A 17460-nucleotide genomic window follows, 5' to 3' on the forward strand; every position below is an offset into this window, starting at 1 on the left:
CGGAATTCGGAATTTTTGGGTTTTCAAAATGTGACAGTTTAATGGTGAAATTTTTAAAAATCTTACCAGAGGAGCAGACTTCTAAGTAAGAACATGCTTGGCCACGCCCCCCCCCCCCCCCCCCCCCCCAGTTGCACACATCGAGTGGGTGTCGACTTGGGTTAACTGTTTACTCGCTAAACAGCCTTGTTAATGAGAAAAAAACTTCACAAAAAGAACTTTGGATTTTGGAGCTTTTTGGTTTTTTGGATGTTCGGATAAAGGATCTTCTACCTGTATTATGAATCATAGGAGCAGGCACATTGTGTGTGTGTGTGTGTGTGAGTGAGAGACAGAACATGGGTCAGTCTTAGATGAGTAAATAAGTAAGTAATTGCATATTAACACTGTGTTTCTAAGTGGAGTAAATATTGAACCCACTCCGAACAGTATTACTTTTTCAGACATGACTCCATGCCTCTATGTTATATCTAGATAGACTAGATTAGATTAGATTACTTACAGTGTGGAAACAGGCCCTTCGGTCCAACAAGTCCACACCGACCCGCAACCCACCCGTACCCCTACATTTACCCCTTATCTAACACTACGGGCAATTTAGCATGGTCAACCCACCTGACCTGCACATCTTTGGACTGTGGGAGGAAACCAGAGCACCCGGAGGAAACCCACGCAGACACGGGGAGAATGTGCAAACTCCACACAGTCAGTCGCCTGAGTCGGGAATTGAACCCGGGCCTCTGGCGCTGTGAGGCAGCAGTGCTAACCACTGTGCCACCGTGCCGCCCACATTCCAATTGGATGCCTATTTGGTTGGAAGTGGTGAGCAGAGATATGGGGAAAGGGCAGGAGATTGGGACTAGGTAAATGAACTGGTGTGGATATGATGGGCCCAATGGCCTCCACCTGCAGTGTCACAATTCTGAGATACTAAGCATAAACACAGACCCTGAGAGCTGGGCCGAATGGTCTGAACCTGTGATGAACTCCCAAATCAGTGATGATTACTGCAATATTGCCGAATCTGGTGCCAGATGGGAACATTATTGCTGAAAGCAGAAGCAACACTGTTGAAGTCTTTCTTCTCATACTCATCAGGACAGATGCAAGAAAACAAAAATTCAGAGAGGGTAATCATTTGTGCAGCACGTGAGCCAGAGTGCTGATTGGTTGAGACTTGCTACAGGGAATGCCCCAGTCACGTTTCGACCAATTAGAGTCCATTTGCTATTTTTGACTTAACAGAGAAGAGTTTGGATACCTGTTCCCTGGTGCATTCTCCCACAGTAACACTCCAACGAATCAGAGTCAAGTCATTTACCTCGTGCAGCATGAATTAACCAGCAATCCCTCCAAAATTCGGTTTTCCTGCATCTATCCTGATCGGTGCCAGCCAAAAGGCCCTTGTTCCTTTTTTCTGCAATAATACTAAATTTTCTAAAGGGCTTAAAGCCTGAAACTGTGTTGATGAGAGAGTATCGTGCAAGGCCAGTAGATATCGTTCTTGGTCGGTCATGGTCTTTCTGGCCTAGAACTTGTGATGTTTTCCTTCTCTCTCCCCTGCCCCCACTCCTGTCAGTCTACGCCATTCGCGAAGCAGCCACCAACAATCTGAAGAAGCTCACCCAGAAGTTCGGCAAGGTCTGGGCTCAGAACACTATCCTCCCCAAGGTGCTGGCTATGTCAGCCAATCCCAACTACCTCCACCGGATGACCACACTCTTCTGCGTCAATGTAAGTCTCTCACCGTCCGCTGGACTGCCCCCCCCCACAGCCCCTCCCTACATCCGCGTTCTTCCCGAGACCCCCACAGCATGGCGACCTTCACTGCAAAGGAGTCAGGTCACTCTGTTTCCTTTTCCAATCGGTCAGGCCATGTGTCTGGTCCAGCACACATCACCCTTCCCCGACTGCTGCTTGAGTATAGAGTGACGAGCCACTTTCTTGAACTTCTGCAGTTTATCTGGGGCCACGTTTGGGCAGAGAGAATAAAGGGAGGTCCGCAGGATGCGGGAGAGTCAGGCAAAAAGTGTGATTCAGGAGAGTCGGCGTTTCGGGCATAAGCTGTTCACATTCCTGATGAAGGGCTTATGTTTGACATTCCTGCTCCTTGGATGCTGGCCGTGCTTTTTCAGCATCACAAGGTTTAGGCAGAGTTCCTGAAAGATTCTTCCCTCTTCCAGAGGGTTCGACAAACGTGGAGGCCACCCGGGTTGAGGATGCAAGCTTTTCTTCCCCAAAAGGCACTCAGATGAGGTTTTCCAATAATCGATGGTAGTTTCCTGGTCACCAAGTTCCCAATCCCGATTGTTTTTCCCCCTTCACGTTTATAGCTAATGGCCATCCCTAATTGTTCAGAGGCCAGATGTAGGTAAGGAGAGCCGACTCCATTCTCTGAAGGGTTTTAGTGACCCGGATGTTTGACGCTATCCACTTAATTAATACTCCATCCAGCACCTTCAATATTCACTCCCTACACCACTCAGTAACAGCAGTGTGTACCATCCCCTCCCTCCCCCCACCCCCCCTCAGTAACAGCAGTGTGTACCATCCCCTCCCTCCCCCCACCCCCCTCAGTAACAGCAGTGTGTACCATCCCCTCCCTCCCCCCACCCCCCTCAGTAACAGCAGTGTGTACCATCCCCTCCCTCCCCCCGACGCTCAGTAACAGCAGTGTGTACCATCCCCTCCCTCCCCCCACCAACGCTCAGTAACAGCAGTGTGTACCATCCCCTCCCTCCCCCCACCCCCCTCAGTAACAGCAGTGTGTACCATCCCCTCCCTCCCCCCACCGACGCTCAGTAACAGCAGTGTGTACCATCCCCTCCCTCCCCCCACCGACGCTCAGTAACAGCAGTGTGTACCATCCCCTCCCTCCCCCCACCGACGCTCAGTAACAGCAATGTGTACCATCCCCTCCCTCCCCCCACCGACACTCAGTAACAGCAGTGTGTACCACCTCCTCCCTCCCTCCCTCCCCCCACCGACGCTCAGTAACAGCAGTGTGTACCATCCCCTCCCTCCCCCCACTGACGCTCAGTAACAGCAGTATGTACCATCCCCTCCCTCCCCCCACCCCCCTCAGTAACAGCAGTGTGTACAATCCCCTCCCTCCCCCCACCCCCCCTCAGTAACAGCAGTGTGTACCAGCTACAAGACCCACTGCAGGAACTCACCAAAGACCCTCAGGCAGCACCTTCCAAACCCACGGCCACTTCCATCTGGAAGGACAAGGGGCAGCAGGTACGTGGGAACACCACCCCCCTGAGAGTTCCCTTCCAAGCCCCTCATCATTGGATGCATATTGCCATTTCTTTGGTGCAGCTAAGTTAAAACCTGGAACACTGTTCCTCGCCGCCCACTGTGGGTGTACCTACACTCTAATGACTACAGCCATTTGAGAAGGTGTTTCATCATTATCTTCTCAAGGGCACTTAGAGATAGGTAACAAATTCTGGCCCAGTGAGTGATGTCCACATCCAGTGAACAAACTCAAAGGAAGGCGAGCTACCTGACGGCATCCACTAGAAGGGACCATGGTGCAATGGGTTTCACATTATCTCTGTCTCCAGCCGCCCCCACCCCGTCTCTCTCTCTCCCTCTCCCCCTCCCTCTCTCTCTCTCTCTCCCTCTTCCCCTCTCTCTCTCTCGGTCTGTTTCCATGTTTCTCCCTCTCTTATTTTTCTCCCACTTTCTTGTCTCTCTGTGTCTTCCTCTTCTATCTCTCTGTCTCTTGCCTTTGTCCCCCCTCACCCCCCCCCCCCCTCCCCACATACACACACTGTCGCACTCTCTGTGTCTCTTTCTGTTTCTCCCTTCCTTCTGTCTCATCTTGGAGTGAGAATTCCATCGGTTTGATTCTATCAGACTCTGAGGCCAGTCATCTAGTCTGGCATTCCAGTGTGAGAAACCTTTAGGATGTCTGAAAAGGCTTCACTGAGCTTTGCGTTGTGGTTCCCATTGTACCGTTGAGAACACAGCAGTGGCCGATTTATGAACAACAAGATTCCACAAGCAGCAATACAACAACGGCCTAGATCATTTTCTTCCTCTGAGTAACGTCATTTAAGGAATTGATCTTGATTCCAGGAAGAACGGCCCTTTCCCCCACCTAATCAGTCACCCACACCTCTCCCAAGTAGGAGGGCTGTGGGATCTGTGTTATCTGCCTGAGTTTGGTCCCTGGATTTCTATTCTCAGCCGTTCCTAACCTCAGAGGTGCTGTCTTTCAGGAGACCCATTAAACCCCGCAGGCTCACTCACTGAAGAGAACCCCTGAGGCTTCCAGTGGGGAGGAGGGATTCGAGGGAGCGCTGGCTGTGGCAGGAGTGGGTCGCCTGGCTGCTCTGCCCACTTTGCTGTTTGTGGGATCTTGCTGTGTGTTCGAGGCAATGAACAGCAGGGCAGGTTTTTCTCACGGGGTGGGCGGTGATGCACGACATACGCGCACAGGTCCCACCTCTAATTCTAACTCCCACCCCCACCTCCCCGCCCCATCTCCAGGCTCTGTACGAAGTCTGCGGGAAGGACATCACCACCAAGATAATGCTGCCCACCGTCCTGCGGATGGGGAGTGATGCTGTGGCCAATGTGCGCTTCAATGTCGCCAAGACACTACAGAAGATCGGGTCCACCCTGGATTACAGGCAAGTGGAGCTGTCTTAACACATGCCAGGTCAAATGTCCTCACCCACCCAGTTTCAGTTCGATGATCTGTTCCCTTCCTGGCAGTATTTGGAAACTGGGGAAGCTTATCCAAAGAGCGCATTCACTTTTCTTTCGCACGTTCACTTTGCAGTTAGTTAGTTGCAGGCATTCATTGCCTGTGTAAAACCAGGTCACCAATACAGATCGTCGGCGCCTTCAGGCCCTTAGTGAACCGAATGGGTTTCTACAACAATTGAGCAGACCTGACCATCCCAGACCAGGCACCCCCCAGCTTCCAGCTTGATTCCCATCCTGATCTCACACCGTTTTCCACCCAATTCCTCCGACCTCTCCTAAGAACCTAACTAGCATCCTAGACCGTCCCCACCTAGCAAAGTAGACCATTACCCCTGCTCACCTGGCACATTGCCCCCTCACCCACCATTAGGTAGATCGAATGGACTGTTGATCCAGAATTATTCCTGATTTATTCTGTTTAATATCTATATCCATATATTTAAAAGACCTCTGACCTCTAATCTGAAACTTCCTTTTAGTTTTATCTATCACACAGCATTCAAATGTCTTAGAAACTTTCCATGAAAATATTGCCAACATACATCATAAATATGCCTGCCAGTCTGCCTGTCTCTCACTGTGATACCAGTCAGATATTTCTGGCTCTGCAGTACACTGAATGCAACAGACTTTCAACACGAAGGAGCTAGGTGAGAGGTACCAAATCCTCACTGTGTAGTTCAACCCGTAAGCACACTTGTTCATGTCCCAGCTTCCCATCTAAATCTCCTGCTTCTCGGAAAGTTGTTGCAACTGCAGGACTACAGCTCTTACCTCGATTCGCTTACATTCCCAAGAGTAAAAGAGTGCAGAAGATTTTTAAGACTGTTTTTCCTACAATAATGGTAACCACTTTTGATCAACTTGATCACAGAATTTCTCTTTAAGTACAAGTCTGGATTTTGTCTTATATATGTCCCATCAGGAAACACTCTGTCGATACACTTCTACAGCAAGGCCCACACTTTCCTATCTTCCAACTTGGATTCTTTCCAGCTATCTAGTTTTATTGGTTTGCCTTCCTCTATGAAATTACCTTTTACTTTGTTTGTAGCTACCAAAACTGCAGAGAGGTGGACGGGGAAGGGGGAGCTGTGCCTCAGTCAGAAGGTGGGGCAACTGTACTCAAACTGGGGTGGGAGTGGGCCAGAGCCACTGACCTCCAGCTGGGAGGACTGGAGGGCAAGACTGTGACACTCGATAGGAGGTCACTTTGCTGGGGTCACAGTCACCACTGAGAGGTCAGGGTCACTGCTGTGGGGTCAGGGTCACTGTTGAGGTGTCAGGTCACAGCTGTAGGGTCACGGTCACCACTGTGGGGTCAGGGTCACTGCTGAGGGGTCAGGGTCACAGCTGTGGGGTCAGGGTCACTGCTGTGGGCTCAGGGTCATGGCTGTGGGGTCAGGTCACAGCTGGGGTGCCACGGTCATGGCCGTGGGGTCAGGATCCCCATTGTGGGGTCGAGGCCACCTCTATGGGGTCAGGGTTACGGCTGGGGTGGCAGGGTCATGGCTGTGGGGTCAGGGTCACCACTGTGGGGTCAGGGTTACCACTGTGGGGTTAGTGTTATGGCTGTGGGGTCAGGGTCACTGCTGAGGTAGCAGGTCACAGCTGTAGGGTCAGGGTCACTGCTGAGGGATCAGGGTCACGGCTGTGGGGTCAGGGTCACTGCTGAAGGGTCAGAGTCATGGCTGTGGGGTCAGGGTCACCACTGTGGGTTTCATGGTCAGTGCTGAGGGGTCAGGGTCACTACTGAAGGGTCAGAGTCATGGCTGTGGGGTCAGGGTCACCACTGTGGGTTTCATGGTCAGTGCTGAGGGGTCAGGGTCACTGCTGAGGGGTCAGGCATGGTTGTGGGTCCCCTGTTCAGGTCAGACTGCAGTGCTCAGATTGAGTGATCGGAGGACGGTGGGATAATAGATTGTGGGTCAGGTGATATACCCTAATTTGTTTCCCCCGTCCTGGTTGAAATGTTGGGAAATCTGGTGGGAATGGACAAGTTGACCAAAGGGTCTGTTTCCATACTGTACATCTCTGTGACTCTATGACATGCTGTACAATTACTTCTAACCTGACCCAGAGTCTTGCCCTCTCTTTGTCCTTCTCTCTTACATCATGTATCTGGATTCGACTTTCATTCTGATAGCTTTAAACAGCGCTGCCCAGCTCGGCTGATTTAGTTAGAGACTTCTGCCTTAGGTGCTGTGAGAGAATGGAATTATATTCCCTTCCCAAATCTGGGAATGGTCGCTCATCCCTGAAGGAATTTTTGGATTTCTCCCGAAAGACGTGTAGAACTGTAGCTCCAAAAGAGTTGCAGTCAAACTTTTGCATGGACTGCCTATACCAGGGCAGATATTAATTAACATCTTGGTTCATATTTTACGAGGCATCTCACCTGCCAACACATGTTTTCTTTCACATAATAACTAAAGCAACCTTTCCTTGCCACGTTCATTGCCATAATGTTCATATTTTGGCACATATCTCCCAAATTCATCATTGTCCATTTGCCCCACAATGTCTGTTATGAATTTAGCCAGTACCCACCTCCAGCAGATGCTGGAGATCAGAGTTGAAGAGTGTGGTGCTGGTCAGGTCAGGCAGCATCCGAGGAGCAGGAGAATCGACGTTTCGTGTGTAACCACTTCATCAGCTCCTCATGAAGAGCTTATGTTGATTCTCCTGGTCCTTGGATGCTGCCTGATCTGCTGTGATGAAGGACTTATGCCTGAAATGTCGATTTACCTGCTCCTCAAATGCTGCCTGACCTGCTGTGCTTTTCCAGCACCACACACTCGACTCTGATCTCCAGAATCAGCAGTCCTCACTTCCTCCATAAAGTTGGCAAATCTATTGCTGGCAGCACATTCCATGCCCTTACTACTGTGTAAGAACCTACCTCTGACATTGGTCCTGTATCTATCACCCCTCAATTTAAAGCTACATTCCCTTGTGCTAGCCATCACCATCCAAGGAAAAGGGCTCTCACTGTCCACCCTATCTAACCCTCTGATCATCTTGTACGTTTCTATTAAGTCAGCTCTTAACCTTTGTCTCTTGACTGAAGACAGCCTCAAGTCCCTCAGATTTTCTTCATAAGATCATACCTCCATACCAGGCAACATTCTGGTAAATCTCCTCTGCACCCTTTCCAAATCTTCCACATCCTTCCTGTAATGCAGTAGCCAGAACTGTAGGCAGTACTCCAAGTGCAACTGCACGAGAGTTTGAACGAGATTAAACTGAGACACAATCTCAGAGAATCTCGAGAGCATGGAAGCAGGCCATTTAGTCCATCATGTTTGCACTGCCCCTCCAAAGACCACCCAACCCAGACCCTGTCCCTGTAACCCTGTACCTGCTGTGGCTAAACTGCAAAACTTACTCATCGCTGGACACTATGGGACAATTTCCCATGACCAGTCCACCCTAACCTGCACATCCCTGGACACTATGGGTAAGTTAGCATGGCCAATCCACCCTAACCTGCACATCCCTGTCACCTATGAGACAATTTAGCATGCCCAATCCACCCCAACCTGCACATCCCTGGGCACTATGGGACAATTTCCCATGACCAGTCCACCCGAACCTGCACATCCCTGTCACCTATGAGACAATTTAGCATGGCCAATCCACCCTAACCTACACGTCCCTGGACACTATGGGACAATTTAGCATGGCCAATCCACCCAATCCTGCACATCCCGGGGCAATATGGGACAATTTCCCATGGCCAATCCACCCTAACCTGCACATCCCTGGGCACAATGGGACAATTTCCCATGGCCAGTCCACCCTAACCTGCACATCCCTGGGCACAATGGGACAATTTCCCATGGCCAATCCACCCTAACCTGCACATCCCTGGACACTATGGGACAATTTACCATGCCCAATCCACCCTAACCTGCACATCCCTGGGCACAATGGGACAATTTCCCATGGCCAGTCCACCCTAACCTGCACTTCCCTGGGCACAATGGGACAATTTCCCATGGCCAATCCACCCTAACCTGCACATCCCTGGGGACTGTGGGACAATTTAGCATGGCCAATCCCCCTAACCTGTACATCCCTGGACACTATGGGACAATTTACCATGGCCAATCCACCCTAACCTGCACATCCCTGGGGACCATGAGAGAATTTAGCATGGCCAATCCACCCTAACCTGTACATCCCTGGACACTATGGGTAAGTTAGCATGGCCAATCCACCCTAACCTGCACACCCGTGGGCACTATGGGTAAGTTAACATGGCCAATCCACCCTAACCTGAACTCCCGTGGGCACTATGGGTAATTTAGTGTGCCCACTCCACACTGACCTACACATCCCCGGACACTATGGGACAATTTCCCATGGCCAATCCACCTTAATGTGCACATCCCTGGGCACAATGGGTAATTTAGCATGGCCTAATCCACCCTAACCAACACATTCTTCGCCACTATGGGACAATTTAGCATGGCCAATCCACCCTAACCTACACATTCCTGGGTACTATGGCTAATATAGCATGGCCAATCCACCCTAACCTGCACATTCCTGGGCACTATGGCTAATATAGCATGGCCAATCCACCCTAACCTACACGTTCCCTGGACACTATGGGACAATGTAGCATGGCCAATCTACCCTAACCTGCACATCCTTGGGCACTATGGGATAATTTAGCATGGCCAATCTATCCCAATCTGCACATTCCTGGGCACTATGGGTAATTCAGCATGGTCAGTCCACCTCAACTTCGTTATCTCTGGGCACTGTGGGTAATATAGCATGGCCAATCCACCCCAATCTGCGTATCCCTGGGGCACTATGGGTAATTTAGTGCGGTCAATCCACCTCAACCTAGTGGGAAACCAGAGCATTCGGAGGAAACCCATGCAGACGTTGGGGGTGGGGGGTGCGGGGGGTGATGTGCAAACTCCACATAGACCGTGGAGGGTGGAATCGGGTGTGTCCTCTGTGAGATTCTCTGGAAGATCTCATGGCCAGTATAAGAAAGAAAAGTGGTAGGGGAGGGAGTCCTACCCAGTGTCCTGGCACCAATATATAGATCGCTCGACCAACATCACTGTAAGATCAGATGATCTTGGTCATTATAGCACTGTTTGTGGCAGCAGATTATCAGAAGATTGGCCACCGTGTTTTCTTCTTCATTGGAACAATGACCAGATTTCAGGACAAAGTCCTTCATTCAGTCAATAGGCTGTCAGAGATTGGAATAAAGTGATAGAGAATTGCAAATAATCTTGAATTTGACGTTCACCCTGGGCATGTTAGGAAGCATTGACTCTGTAAGAGAGAGAGAGAGCGCTGTGACAGTTGGGAAGGATGCTGTATAACTGTTTCTCTTCCTGTTCCCTTCCCTCTCTTTTCTTCTGTGCCTTCAGCCCGTTGCATAACGAAGTGAAGCCGGTGCTCGATAAACTGAGCAAGGATCAAGACATCGATGTGAAGTACTTTGCCCAGGAAGCATTAATCGGTGAGAGGCCTGGTTAAAAGGGAGGGTGGTGGTGGTGGTGGTGGTGGCGGAGGTTTGGGGAAGATTGAAATTGGCCCTGAGGTCCTCCTCCTCCTCCCTGCCTCCCTTGGTGGGTGGTGGGTGGGGAGAGAGGGGGCCCTGAGGAGAGAGGGAGCCCTGGCTTGCTGTCAGGCTGAAACGCTGCCCACATCGCCCACTCTTGAAGCCAACGCCTGATGTTAGGCCATTGGGTCGCGGGTGCAGGCCAGGCAATGGGGTTACTGTCTTCAGCATGAGCAGGTTTACGCTCCCACCTCCCCCCTCCCAACTCATCCCCCTCATCCAGCACCCTGCAGAGGAATCTATCACAGTGACCACAGAAGAAGCAAGGTTGGCAAGGGGGGAGTAGAGTGAGAAGCTGCAAGGGAATATAGAGGGATCTTCATAAATTAAAGAGGGTTAAGGGCAAGACCATGTGTCCCTTCTGTGGTGGGTGGGGAGGGGAGGGGGGACAGGTGAGATCTAGAGACCCAGCAAAGGAAGACAGTCAGTAATAAATCTAACTGGGAATTCAGGAGAAATTCCCTCTCCTCAGAAAGCGGGGAGAAGGTGGAACTGGGTCCCTGAGGGAGTGGTCAAGGTGAATCATGTTGATCTGTCAAAAGGGGGAACATGGACAAATACATGAGGGACTAAGGAATACAATGAAATGGCAGAAACAGGAGATGACAGGGTCCTGGTGTGTGCTGTCAAATTCAACTGTTAGAGTCGGATGGAAGTTGTCTGTGGAGAATAAATCCAGGCGGTGACTTGATGAGCCAAATGACCTGCATGCCTGCTGACCCCTGACCTTTCAATAATCCTTTCCCCTCTCCAGTGCTGTGCCTGAATTAATGCGGGGTCGATCCACAGTCATTGCCTTCCCAGTTTCCGTACCGGAGCAGAGTGGCTTCTCCTCCACACGGGCAGGCAGGAAGGAAGGAAAGAACACTCAAAGAGATTCATCTCTTAGCCAGAGGCCTAAAGTGGTCAGTTTATCATCTCGTTGCAACTACTGCCTTGCCCACCATTGTTACCTCTCGTTTCCCTCCCCTTCCCTTGCTCCACTGTCCTGTTTCCCTTGAAGCCTGCAGTTTACAACGTTACAGTTTAAATGTTGGTCATTTTCTGTTGTTGTTCCAGCTGAATGAATTGTTGTAAAATAAAGATGGTTCAAGTGTTTACTTCAACAATGCACCCCTGACCAAGCTGAGCGGTTTTTAATCAGACAACACTTCACAAGGCAACATCTAGTCAATGACAACAGAAAAAAAAGAGTACCACACCGTCGGAGGGTCAGTGCAGAGGGAGTGCCATACTGTCAGAGGATCAGTGCAGAGGGAGTGCCGAACTGTCAGAGGGTCAGTGCTGAGGGAGTGCTGCACTGTTGGAGGGTCAGTGCTGAGGGAGCACCGCACTGTCGGAGGGTCAGTGCTGAGGGAGTGCCGCACTGTCGGAGGGTCAGTGCTGAGGGAGCGCCGCACTGTCGGAGGGTCAGTGCTGAGGGTGCACCGCACAATTGGAGGGTTAGTGCTGAGGGAGTGCTGCACTGTCAGAGAGATAGTGCTGAGGGAGCACGGCGCTGTCGGAGGGTCAGTGCTGAGGGAGTGCCGCACTGTCGGAGGGTCAGTGCTGAGGGAGAACCGCACTGTCAGAGGGTTAGTGCTGAGGGAGCATTGCAGTGTCAAGGGTCAGTGCTGAGGGAACACTGCAGTATCAGAGGGTCATAAGACATTAACCAGGGGCCATTCTGACCTCTCAATATATTATAATAATCACATGGCCCACTATTTGAAAGTTTTGGGGATGTGCCCTGATGTCATGGGAAATGTTATGCCTACAAAAGCACACTGAGATAACAGATAAACGCAATGTACAATGGATGCTAGAAATCTGAAATAAAACCAGGAATCACTTGGAGTATCTCAGCAAGTCTGTGTGAAGAAAAAACGTAACATTTCAAATCTAATATGACTTCTTCGGAACCTGACTGTGGGTGGCGCTAGAGGCATGCAGTGTGATATTGAATGCAAACGCGCGAGGTAATGAGTCCACATGGGGAGGATGCCTTCTCTCATTCTCTGTCCATGAAAAAACTGTCTCTTCCCAGGGCTTCAAAGCCTTGGAATATTCAGTCATTTATACATGAAAACAGAAATCTCGTGTGCACACTAGTATGGGAAACAGACACTTCTGTGTTCCCAAATGTATATACACACAGGAACAGAGAGATGATTAATTCAGTTAACCTGTCTTCTAAGCTATATCCTATTTTCCGCCAAGTTTATACCTACCTACATAATACTCCATTTGCCACTTCTTTGCCCCCTCAATTAGCCTATTCATATATTTGTAGCCTGCATATTCCTGTCGACAATTTAATATTCTTTTTATCTTTGTGTTATCAGTGCAATTTGGCAACCGTCCTCAATTGGGATTTGCCGAAGCCTGATCCACCATCGACAAGACACAAGTCAGGAGTGTGATGGAATACTCCCCACTTGCCCCTGGATGGGGGCAGCTCCAACAACACTCAAGAAATTCAACACCATACCAGGGACAAAGCAGCCCCCGCTGGATTGTCACCCTATCCACAAACATCCCCTCCCTCCCCCCACCAATGCTCCATAGCAGCAGTGTGTACCATCTACCACAAACTCATCACCCCTCCCCACATAAACACACACACACCCAGATATAAGTTTGTGGGGTGAATTTGTACTTGCAGAATTATATTTTAGTTTGCTCAAAAACTACATGAATCCAAGTAAGATTCTGTAAATCACTTTTTTAGAAGTAGAATCAGTCTGAACATTGGGGTACTGACAGCCTCACGCAGGGCACCTCTCACCTTCAATGCATTCTCTGTGACAATGTGGCACCTATTGTTAAAGTTCACTTGACAATGTCACTTTTAAAAGAAACTCTGGGATTTACATATGAAATAATTGAAGCCAATATGGTCATTCTAATAGATGAGAGACTTAACAAACACTCTGGGTCTTTTCCAATATATAATTTTAGTTGCACCACACTGTAAACTTTTGCTATAAATTCTGTGTCCCACAATCTTATACGTAACAACCACCTGGGGAAGGAGTAGCACTCCTCAAGCTAGTGTTTCCAAATAAACCTGTTAGACTATAACCAGTTGTGGTGTGATTTTTAACTTTGGTTTAGAGGGATATGGGCTGGGTGCTGGCAGGTGGGACTAGATTGGGTTGGGATATCTGGTTGGCATGGACGGGTTGGACCGAATGGTCTGTTTCCATGCTGTACATCTCTATGATTCTGTGCAATGCAGAATTCACTAAGGCTCCTTAGACAGTACCCAAATTGAACACCGGTGAGCAGGTTATTGTGAGGCAAGTGCTGCTTGACAGCATCGTTGAGACTCTTTTCCATCGCTTTACTGATGATCGAAAGTGGTAATTGGCTGGGTTATATTTATCCAGCTTGTTTTTTTTGTGTACAGGACATACCAGGGCAATTTTCCACATTGTCAGGAAGATGCCGGCGTTGTTGGAAGAGCTTGGCTGGGGGTGTGAAAGTTCTGGAGCACAAGTTGGAACATTATCAGAGCCCATTTCCTTTGCGGGATTCAGTGCCTTCAACCATTTATTGGTGTTGTTTTTATTCTTTCGTGGGGTGTGGCCAGCATTTATTGCCCATCCCGAGTGATATCAAGTGAATTGATTTGGCTAAACACTGGCATCTATTTTTTGTCGCTTCTTTTAACCTCTGGAAGAGGCTGAGATGGATTCCATTGGCCAATTCTGGCTGGAGATTCTTGCGAGTGTTTCAGCCCTATCTTTTGCACGGATGTGCTCTGCTTCCCTGTTATTGATGTTGGGGATATTTGTAGAGCCTCTTTCTCCAATGACCTGAATGATTGTTCACTGTAATTTGATTCTGTATGTGGTAGCACAGCAGAGCTTCCATCTGATCCACCAGTTGTGGGATGACTTGACTGTTTCACTGTGAAGATAGCTGTGTTCCTGCTTCATCAGGTTGACAGAATATTTTTAGGTGTAGCTAGCAGTACCACTGGCATGCCCTCCTGCACCCCTCAGTGAACCAGAGCTGATCCCCTGGCTTGATGGTAATAGTAGATGCCAGTGATGTTGCAGACAATAGACAATAGACAATAGGTGCAGGAGTAGGCCATTCAGCCCTTCGAGCCTGCACCACCATTCAATATGGTCATGGCTGATCATTCCTAATTAGTATCTGCTTCCTGCCTTATCTCCATAACCCTTGATTCCACAATCTTTGAGAGCTCTATCCAACTCTTTCTTAAATGAATCCAGAGACTGGGCCTCCACTGCCCTCTGAGGCAGAGCATTCCACACAGCCACCACTCTCTGGGTGAAGAAGTTTCTCCTCATCTCTGTTCTAAATGGTCTACCCCGTATTTTTAAGCTGTGTCCTCTGGTTCGGCACTCACCCATCAGCGGAGACATGTTTCCTGCCTCCAGAGTGTGCAATCCTTTAATAATCTTATATGTCTCAATCAGATCCCCTCTCAGTCTTCTAAACTCAAGGGTATACAAGCCCAGTCGCTTCAGTCTTTCGGTGTAAGGTAATCCCGCCAGTCCAGGAATTGACCTCGTGAACCTACGCTGCACTCCCTCAATAGCCAGAATGTCTTTCCTCAAATTTGGAGACCAGAACTGCCCACAGTACTCCAGGTGTGGTCTCACCAGGGCCCTGTACAGGTAGTCTCAGTGTGAAAGTGGGACAGGGGTCACAGTTACCCATACAGTTTTGGATATATATATCTGTGGCCGGCAGTATGGTGAAAGTGAGGTCAAGTATGTTTTTTACTTCATTTTGATTCTTTCACCACCGGCCGTAGACCCAGTCTGTCAGCTGTGTCCTTTCAGACCTGGTCTGCTCAGTCAGTAGTGAGGCCACTAAGCTACACCGAGGTGTCTTTACTCTGTGTTTCATCAAAGTTTAACATGGAGGAATACATCAGCTACATAGAGGACAGTACATGTAATCAGCAACTTGCCCATGTTGGATCTGATGGAAGGAGAGCCCGTGGTATCCGTTGTCAAGGTTGAGGACTCTTGAGGTAACTCTCACCCAACTATATAGCACTGGACTGCCATCTTTGCTGCACGTGACATCATGGCAGTGCAACACCCCCGAACCCATACTGAGACACTGTTCCACATACAACTTCGTTGACACAGTATTACACCCTCACCCACACTGAGAGACTGTTCACACACTTCTCCATTGAAACTGTTACACACTCACACTCACTGAGACACTGTTCCCCACGGAAAGGGATTCTATTAATACATTAAGGACAAAAGGGTAATTAGGGAGAGAATAGGGCCCCTCAAATATCAGCAAGGCAGCCTATGTGTGGAGCCACAGGAGATAGGTGACATACAAAGTGAGTATCAGTGTTTATTATAGAGAAAGACATGAAAGATATAGAATGTGGGGAAATAGGTCTTCAAAGATGCCCACATTACAGAGGCGGAGGTGCTGGATGTCTTAAAATGCATAAAAATGGATAAATTCCCAGGACCTGATCAGGTGTACCTTAGAACTCTGTGGGAAGCCAATGATGTGATTTCTGGGCCCCTTGCTGAGATATTTGTATCATAGATAGTCACAGGTGAGGTACTGGTCACTGGAAGTTGTCTAACATAATGCCACTTATTAAAAAAGGTGGCAAGGACAAACCAGGGAACTATAGACTGGTGAGCCTGACATCGGTGGTGGGCAAGTTGTTGGAGGAAATCCTGAAGGACAGGACTTACATGTATTTGAAAAGGCAAAGGAGATCCAAGATGGCGGCGACTCAGCAAGTCTGAGTTTACAGTGCTCTTCCCAAAACCTGGGTAAAGTGAGTTACTCACCCCCACCACACTTGCCAAACCACCCAAAAAAATTTTCTAACCTTAATTAGCTGTTTACTATTATATTTAAGCAGTTTAATATTAAGTGGATAATGAGTAAACCAAAGGGATCCCGCAGCTCTCAGAAAACAAAGACCCCTCCCCCACCCTCCTCTCCTCCTCCGGCTGCAGCTGATGTAAAAACAGGCCTTGTAGAGATGATTGCCAGGCTGGAAACGACACTCGTCAATTTCATCGCAGAATCCAGACAGAGATGGATTGCATTCGAAGAAAAGCTGCAGAAACACAGCCAGGCTCTCGAGGAATTACAGGGCCGAGTGAAGGGGGCGGAGCTAAAGTCCACGACCTCCGAGGCTGCAGCACAAACAGCTGCAGAACAGGTGCGAGCTCTGGAGCAGAGAGTCCGGGCCTTTGAAATCTACATGGATGATATTGACAACAGAAATCGGAGAAAGAATATCCGTCTTCTGGGCCTCCCTGAACAAAAAGAGAAGGGACAGTTAGTAGTATTTCTGGAGCGATGGCTGCCCCAGCTTTTAAACCTGGGGGCTGAAACTGACCGGGTAAGGGTGGAGTGGGCCTACCGGGTCGCAGTACGCGGATCTGGCCCAAACCAGCGCCCACGCCCGGTCCTGTTCCGGCTGCAGAGTTATAGGGAGAGGCAGATACTCCTGGATGCCTCCAGAAAGCTTGGAAAGGATCCTAAAGCTATGATTCATGAAGGATCCAAGATTATGTTATTTCAGGACTTCTCCCCGGCTTTGGCACGAAGGAGGAAGGCGTTTGATGAGGTGAAAAAATGTCTAAGGAACTTAAATATTCAATACATCTTACGCTACCCAGCGACGTCATGCTTTAACCACGAAGGATCCGAGTATAATTTTAGATCACCAGAAGAGGCTAAGGAACTTTTAGACTCGTTTAAATAAATCGTAAGAGACAATTTATGTTGGCTTGCCTCTTCCACACTCCGTGGGGAGAAATGGATACTTTACTCTACTTTACTTTTGCTTCTGGGAGCAGGGTTGTCTTCCCTTGCTATTTTATGTTATTATACTTAACTGTAATTTGTTGGAGTTGTAATTTTATAGTTATGTGTGTTTGTACGTGGCATTGATGCTATCAGATATACTCAGGTATGGGTGGGGAGGGGTGGGGGTGGGGCGCTCACTGTTAACTCTAGCTCGGTATTATATCTAAATCCTATTAAGGAGCGCCCGGGTCAAGGGTGGGACACTGTTTGGGAGAGGATATGGTGGACCTTTAGAAAGGAAGTAAGGCCCCCTGAGAATAAGGGGGAGGATCTCCATTCAAACATGTTTTTTTTTGTTCTTATTG

At 49.0% G+C, this 17460-nt stretch overlaps 1 protein-coding gene across 1 annotated transcript in view; it reads left to right on the forward strand.

The window, feature by feature from the left end:
- The window catches only part of LOC132833980 (serine/threonine-protein phosphatase 2A 65 kDa regulatory subunit A alpha isoform-like), a 45207-nt gene extending 33865 nt beyond the window's left edge, over nucleotides 1–11342 (forward strand). The window contains exons 12-15 of the mRNA XM_060852690.1: nucleotides 1580–1734; nucleotides 4504–4646; nucleotides 10131–10222; nucleotides 11079–11342. Coding sequence (XP_060708673.1) covers nucleotides 1580–1734; nucleotides 4504–4646; nucleotides 10131–10222; nucleotides 11079–11095 — 407 coding nt within the window. The 3' untranslated portion in view covers nucleotides 11096–11342. The remainder of the gene's footprint in view (nucleotides 1–1579; nucleotides 1735–4503; nucleotides 4647–10130; nucleotides 10223–11078) is intronic.
- The last annotated feature ends 6118 nt before the right edge of the window (nucleotides 11343–17460 follow it).

Source organism: Hemiscyllium ocellatum, chromosome 38, assembly GCF_020745735.1.
Source record: "Hemiscyllium ocellatum isolate sHemOce1 chromosome 38, sHemOce1.pat.X.cur, whole genome shotgun sequence".
NCBI lineage: Eukaryota > Metazoa > Chordata > Chondrichthyes > Orectolobiformes > Hemiscylliidae > Hemiscyllium > Hemiscyllium ocellatum.